At 36.5% G+C, this 7,500-nt stretch overlaps 2 protein-coding genes across 2 annotated transcripts in view; both read left to right on the forward strand.

Moving 5' to 3' along the window:
* LOC122242326 (uncharacterized) overlaps window positions 1-1,558 on the forward strand; it is a 1,673-nt gene extending 115 nt beyond the window's left edge. The window contains exon 2 of the mRNA XM_086552895.1: window positions 164-1,558. Coding sequence (XP_086409021.1) covers window positions 164-1,375 — 1,212 coding nt within the window. The 3' untranslated portion in view covers window positions 1,376-1,558. The remainder of the gene's footprint in view (window positions 1-163) is intronic.
* A 4,628-nt stretch (window positions 1,559-6,186) lies between these two features.
* LOC122242341 (uncharacterized) overlaps window positions 6,187-7,500 on the forward strand; it is a 1,487-nt gene continuing 173 nt past the window's right edge. Inside the window, exons 1-2 of the mRNA XM_042999638.2 lie at window positions 6,187-6,307; window positions 6,586-7,500. The exon at window positions 6,586-7,500 is cut by the window's right edge and continues 173 nt beyond it. Coding sequence (XP_042855572.2) covers window positions 6,296-6,307; window positions 6,586-7,497 — 924 coding nt within the window. The 5' untranslated portion in view covers window positions 6,187-6,295 and the 3' untranslated portion in view covers window positions 7,498-7,500. The remainder of the gene's footprint in view (window positions 6,308-6,585) is intronic.

The raw sequence follows: 7,500 nt of genomic DNA on the forward strand, positions 1-7,500 counted from the left end.
GAGTCAGTTTAGTGTTTCGAATGTCCTTTTCTCTAAATGTTCTTTTCATGCTAGTATAGTATATAAGCAATGAAGCGCTGTAAATATAATGCTTAGAAAAAACAAACATGTAAACTCAAAGTAAGTCTTGGCTGGGTCTCTCAAAACGATACTTTTCTTTCAGATTTTTATTTCCATTTTCGCCCTCGCGGCTTCCAGGCCCGATGGCTATAACTTATCAGGGCCTCAAGGAGGAGGCTCCACTCATGGATCCGCTGGTGCTTCGCCAGCAACAATTACTCGAGGAATTTCATCGGGGACAGCCTCTATTCCAGGGGCCAGTTCCGGTTCAGCCGTTCGCCACGGAGGTTCGTCCGGAGCAGCCTTTGGTCATGGAAGTGCATCCGGAACAGCCTCTGTTCAGGGAGCCACTTCCGGTTCGTCAGGAGGAGCATTTGGTCGTGGAACCGCATCAGGAACTTCTTCGGGAATAAGCTCTGGCTCTAGGAGTACCTCGGGATCAGCAAGCCAGGGTCCTTGCGGAGGTGGACAAGTGCGACACGTGGATAGAAGGTGTGTGACGCCTCGTGTGAACCGTCGCGTGTTTGTCTACGACGTCCCCTCCAACGTCCAGGCAAGTGGCCCTGTCAACATCCCCGAACCTCGCGTCGAGACCAATATTGTGTTAATCCGGTCTCCCGAAGGCGGTCTGGGGCCACAACCCGTGGTTATTCCTCCTCCCAGACAGAATCATGTAGTTTACATTCTCAACAAACAAAGCGGACAAGACCAGCGGGTGATCGAAGTACCCTCATCTGGCCCTACAACTCCTGAAGTTTACTTCGTGAACTACGCAGAAGGAGAGAATCCAACCCTTCCAGCTGGGGTGGACCTCCGATCGGCTCTTCAGCAAGCAAGTCAAGGTGCCGTCCAAAATATTGGTTCAGGACAGTCCATTTCGACTGCTGGTCAGAATGTAGATTTAGGAGGTTCCTTTGTCAGTCAGGCCTCTGGATCAGGGATTTCGTCTGGCTCCTTCGGCGGGCAAGTGGCCGAATTAACAGGTCACTCTGGCTCTTTCGGTGGTCAGGTGATTGGCTCAGCAGGTCACTCTGACTCTGGCGTTTCTGCAATTGGACAGCCTGTAAATGTAGGATTGACAAGTCATTCTAGTTTTTCTAGCGGTCAGGCTACAGGACAAGAGATTTCTTCTGGCTCATTCGGTGGTCAAGTGATCGAGTTAACAGGTCACTCTGGCTCACTTGGTGGTCACGCAATTGGCTCAGGTCGCTCTGATATTTCTGGTGGCCAGGTAACTGGATCAGTGAGTCAGGCTGTCTCTGCTGGAGGGCCATCCTTTGCAATTCAATCCTCTGGTTTGTATGGCCAACCGTAGAAGATTCCACAAAATTCATGGAGTTGCTGCCACTCTAACAAATAAAATATGTTATATTAACCTAGCAAATCTTTATATGACTGTTGTTGTTTGAATATATTAATGCTTCTCAATCATATGTTTATTTGATACTTGTTGTTCGTATGTTGTTTTCGTTTGAAAAATAAATCTTATGAAAAACTACTCTTGTGACTTGTTCTCTTTATTTTCGTCAATCCTCTTACAAACCCTGCAACACGATCCCTTATCTTATTTACAATCAAAGCTGATTCTCTTTATTCATAGTCCGATGTGCTCCTCCTCGTTGTCTTTATTCCCAGATGAGGAATGCGATTCCACTTTATTAGTTTGGTGCATATACATATACATTTATCTATCTATCTATTTATGTGTGTGTGTGTATATATATATATATATATATATATATATATGTATATATATATATATATATATATATATGCTTATGTAAATATGTATATATATGCATGCACACACACACACACACACACACACACACACACACACACACACACACACACACACACACACATATATATATATATATATATACATACATATATATATATATATATATATATATATATATATATATATATATATATATACATATACATATATATAGACACACATACGTAGGCGATGTTGATTATTGCCTCTATTTTTCATGGTGTTTTATATGCAACTGATGGTTGACTATTGATTAACAAAGAATATTCTAAATAAAATAATTAAACATACAGTACACATAAAAACACAGCCACACCCACACCCACACGCACACACGCACACGCTCACGTACACGCACACGTACATTCACACGCACACGCTCACGCACACACTCTTACTCACACATCCACATCAACAATCACCCCCCCCCACCCTATACACACACACACACAAACACGTGTACAGAATGCAGCAAGGAATGATTTATGTCTTTGATGAGAATAAGTATTGAATCTCAGGCAGGAATCATATTTAAGAATATTTTACGACAACGTTATTATAAGATTTTGTCTATTGTAAACGCTGTGTGTGCGGGACTGAATGTCTATAATTGTTTGTTGATTACACAGGCAGACAAGTTTCAGGAAATGACATTAATTCTGAAGGTGTCAGAAATAACCTGCGTTGTGTGATTGTGATATGTATTATGAATAAATATCTTATAATTAAATCACACCCACACACACACACACACACACACACACACACACACACATATATATATATATATATATATATACATACATACATACATACATACATACGTATATATATATATATATATATATATATATATATATATATATATATATATATATATATATATTCATATATATATATATATATATATATATATATATATATATATATATATATATATATATATATATATATACATATATACGCATGTCGATTTTTTCCTTATCAGAAAGACCTCTTTTGCGGCTATCTAGTGCTTGTCATTTCATATCATCATCGGTGTTATTGCTGTAACCTCACGGGAAAAATACAATCAGTATATATGAACAACCTTTCAGTAATTTCTGTCTCTAGTGATCGACTATTTGTTTTTAGTTTCACTTGCATTTTGATATCATGATGTAATATCTACAGAAAGAAATCCTAATAAGATCTTGGTTTAAACATTGTTGCAAGTGTTTACACATTTTTTAAATAAAAAAGGGGAATATAATTCCCTCTTAGTAATTAGGTATTTTTTGATTTTTATTGTTGATATTATAATCATTTGAAAATATATCTATAGTGTTACTTCCATAATAGTTAAAGATCACTTGCAAAAAAATATAGTTATATATTTGATAAAAAAGATAATTGTACGATGTAGAATGATAATGAAAAGCTAATAATAATAGTTATAGATATAGTAATGATGATAATGATTATTATGATAAAAATGATAAATATGATGGTTATGATAATGTTATTTATATTGCTGTTAACAGTAATAATACTGATAATGGTAATGATAATAATAAAACACTACAATAATAAGAATGATTATAATTGTGATAATAACAAAAAATAATGAAAATAATAACTATAATGATAATAATAACAATAATGATACTAATAATAACATCACTAATGATGATAGAAATAATAAAAACACCAATAATGATAATGATAATAGTAGTATTAGTAATACTACTGCTACAATCTGTTTATTTTGATCTGTCCACTGGAGAGCATTATTTTTAACATGTGGGATTACTGGCTCGTGATTAGTTGAAAATCATTGTTTATTACTTATGATAAATAGTTAAACGATGAATTCGGTGGAGTATTTGACATAGATATGCAAAGAACCCTAATATAATCATACCTAAATCCCTCCAAAAACAATTTTCACTGATATTATGCAATACAAGCACATAAAAGACAGCTTGTAGGAAAGACTGTCTGCTGGAACACACACATGCTCAACGGATTTTTGATAATTATTATTTTTTCTCTCATTTTAAGTATATATAAAAGATATCTGTCTGCATAAGTTTCATTAAAAGGCGATTTAACAATTTACATCATGTAAATTGTTAAATCAATACTCGAAATTGCAGGAAATGATGCTAAAGTGATGCTGCATTGGAGTCACAACATAGTGACAGGAAGTTGAAAGAATATAAGCCGGTTGTTATGTCGAGTATTGTCCATGAAATAATGTGAGAGAAAGAATATGTATTCAGAACCAATTGTTTGCAAGCGTGCAATCAGAACAGTGATTGGTGCAAGTTTGTCTTTTGTGTATTTGCATTGCACAATGTTGATGATGATGTGAATATGTAAGGATTATTTGTATGTCTTCACATTAAAATGTAAAAAAAAAACAAAATTAATAGTTGAAATATTCATTACAAATAATGAACAATATCAGACACATTGCTTTTTCAACCAATTACAAGCCAAGTAATGCAAAACTGCCACATATGACTAAAGTTTTCACTAATCAGTGGACAGATCAGAATAAACATGCTATACTACTACTACTACTATTAATGATGGCAATAACAGTGATAGCAATAAAACAGTAAAAATAATAGTAATGATTATGATAATGATGATAATCATGATGGCAATAAAAGTTATAATGATAATATATATGATAATAATAACAACAGTAACAATAATAATAACACTAAAAATAATAATATTTAAAATAAAAATATTGATAATGAAAGGAATCATGATAGAACACAATAGCCGAAGATACGAACCATAATTTCTTTTTATCATTTAGGCAAGAAGGTAATAAATCATGTTGGGGGGAAAAGAAGAATGAAGAAAAACCAATAAAAGCAAGGCAATAAAGCAAAATACACTGGACATATTTACTGCTCTTCCCGATGAGGGAAGGATGATAAGACGGAGAGGTATAATTTCGAAGGGAGGTGAAAAGAAGTGAAAGTTCAGGTGATTGTTGCTACCCTGGGTTGCTTGAGTATGTGTTGATATGGGTCTTATGGTGCTTTAAGCAGATATCACCACACATACACACTCACAGACACAAACATACACACACATAAACAGCCACTTTATTTACAAAGTTATATATATAGTTACTTAGGTACTTTCTGAACATATTCATGTTTCGATATGTATATGGTCGTATATATGTGGTGTTGTAAGCAACATTTTTGGACTTTTAGTTGGTTGCCCCCTGTGTGCTGTGGCGAGCGAATTTATAAATATACCAAAAATTACTTATCTAGAATAGCAACAGCGAAATCCGTATGGCATCTCCGAAGTATACTGTGTGGTTTCTAACGCATATGAGTGGCCCTCATGGTTATGCGACTGCTTAATTTACATGCCTAATGAGATGTATAAGAAGGGAAGGAGACGAAAATATTATAACACTAAGTAATAATGGATAACTTCAATCCACTAGATGATGATGAATTATTCTATAACTGCATAATTCATAGATCTTTTTAAAATAAATATTAGGGGAAAATCAATTTGAACTAGATAATCCAAAATATTTACTAAACCACTGGCCGAATCATAGCAGCTAGTGATAAATGGACATGGTAATAAGTTAATGATATTCGTGACGAACATGGCTTAAGAAAATGAGGTCCTCTGATGAGTTAAGGTGGAAAGTAACGAATGCTTAAAGATGGTATATATAAAAGTGTTTTCCGTTGATTTTTTTTTGTGAAAACGATTGGGGATATTGAAAAGTGACAGCCTACATTTGCTGTTAATTAAAAATATCCTGTATATATACACATATGTATATGCAAGTACATATACACACTCATACATATAAATCAGAAGCACAACAAACTAAGATAGCACACACGCACGCACGAACACAAAAGTTTATTATATATACATGATTTAGAAACAATAAGCAGACAGCACAAACACATGTACACACACACACATATATATATATATAAATATATATAGAGAGAGATAGATAGATAGATAGATAGATATACATACATACATACATACATACATATATATATATATATATATATATATATATATATATATATATATATATATATATATATATGTATACATATACAACCCACACACACACACACACACACACACACCCACACTCACATATATATATATATATATATATATATATATATAGATATATATATATATATATATATATATAAATAAACACATAGATATTCAGCTATCAAAAAGGAAAGCTTAACTTTTTTTCTTGGATGTGCTATTGACCCACTGGGTAGACAAACAGGGAAAAAGGAGTGAGAGAACGTAGACCACGCTTGGGATTCGGTACGGAGGTAGGAGTTGATCCCTGTCTCATGGGTGAGAGGGAAAGGATATATAAATGACGAGGCATACAGGAAAGACACTCACATCACACAGTCTGCAAGCAACATGAAGTGTCTGGTGAGTCTGTAGGTGAACTTATCTAAGATGTGGTGTCTCAGCTTCAGTTACTGAGGAGAGAAAATAAGTGTTTTGCATTTGGCCAATGGATAAGGTTGATCGTTGATGAATATGAGAACAACCAAATATGCATATACGCAATACTACAACTGAAGCTTCGATTGTAGTGTCCTTTTAATTGAAGAATGCTTTTAAAAATGGGATGTTTTATTTCTGATGAATATGTTTATGTAAATAGATGCAATGTGATAAGGATTCATATTTTCCATTTGTTTCAGACTATCTTCTGCGTCATTGGACTAGCTACGGCTTCCAGGCTACAAGGATACAGCTTACCAAGAACAGGAAGCGGAGGGTTCAGCCATGGGAGTTCGGGACAGGTGTTTGATCATGGAAGTACATCCTTTAGCCAGGGAGTTTCTTCGGGAAGTTCTTTTGGAAGTACATCTGGAACGAGCTTCAGCCATGGAAGCTCTTCGGGATCAAGCTTTGGATTTGGATCATCTGGATCAAGCTTTGGCTCTGGATTTTCTTCAGGGTCAAGCTTTGGCTTTGGATCCTCGGGGGCAACAAGCCAGGGTCCTTGCGGAGGTGGACAAGTGCGCCATGTAGATGGAAGATGCGTGACGCCTCGAGTGAACCGTCGCGTGTTTGTCTACGACGTCCCTGCCAACGTGCAGACAAGTGGTCCTGTGAACATCCCCGAACCTCGAGTCGAGACCAACATTCTGTTGATCCGTACACCTGAAGGTGGACTTGGGCCACAGCCCGTTGTCATTCCTCCACCCAGACAGAACAACGTGGTGTACGTCCTCAATAAACAGAACAGTCAAGACCAGAGGGTGATTGAGGTACCCTCGTCTGGTCCTGCAACTCCTGAGGTTTACTTCGTGAACTACGCAGAAGGAGAGAACCCGACCCTTCCAAGCGGCGTGGACCTCCAAACGGCTCTTCAGACAGCAAGCCAAGGTTCAGGACAAGAGATTGGCTCCGCAGGACAGTCTATTTCCGGTGGTGGGCAGACTGTGATCTCGTCAGGTCAGTCGTTTGAATCAGGAATTTCTTCTGGTTCCTTCGGCGGTCAGGTGATCGGGTCAGGAATTTCGTCTGGCTCATTTGATGGTCACAGCACCTCTGGAGGCAGTTCATCTTTTGTTAGCCAGCCCTCTGGCTTGTACACAACGCCCTAATCA

This window comes from Penaeus japonicus, unplaced genomic scaffold (genome assembly GCF_977035675.1).
Source record: "Penaeus japonicus unplaced genomic scaffold, GWHDUDI00000001_assembly GWHDUDI00000027, whole genome shotgun sequence".
In the NCBI taxonomy this organism is placed as follows: domain Eukaryota; kingdom Metazoa; phylum Arthropoda; class Malacostraca; order Decapoda; family Penaeidae; genus Penaeus; species Penaeus japonicus.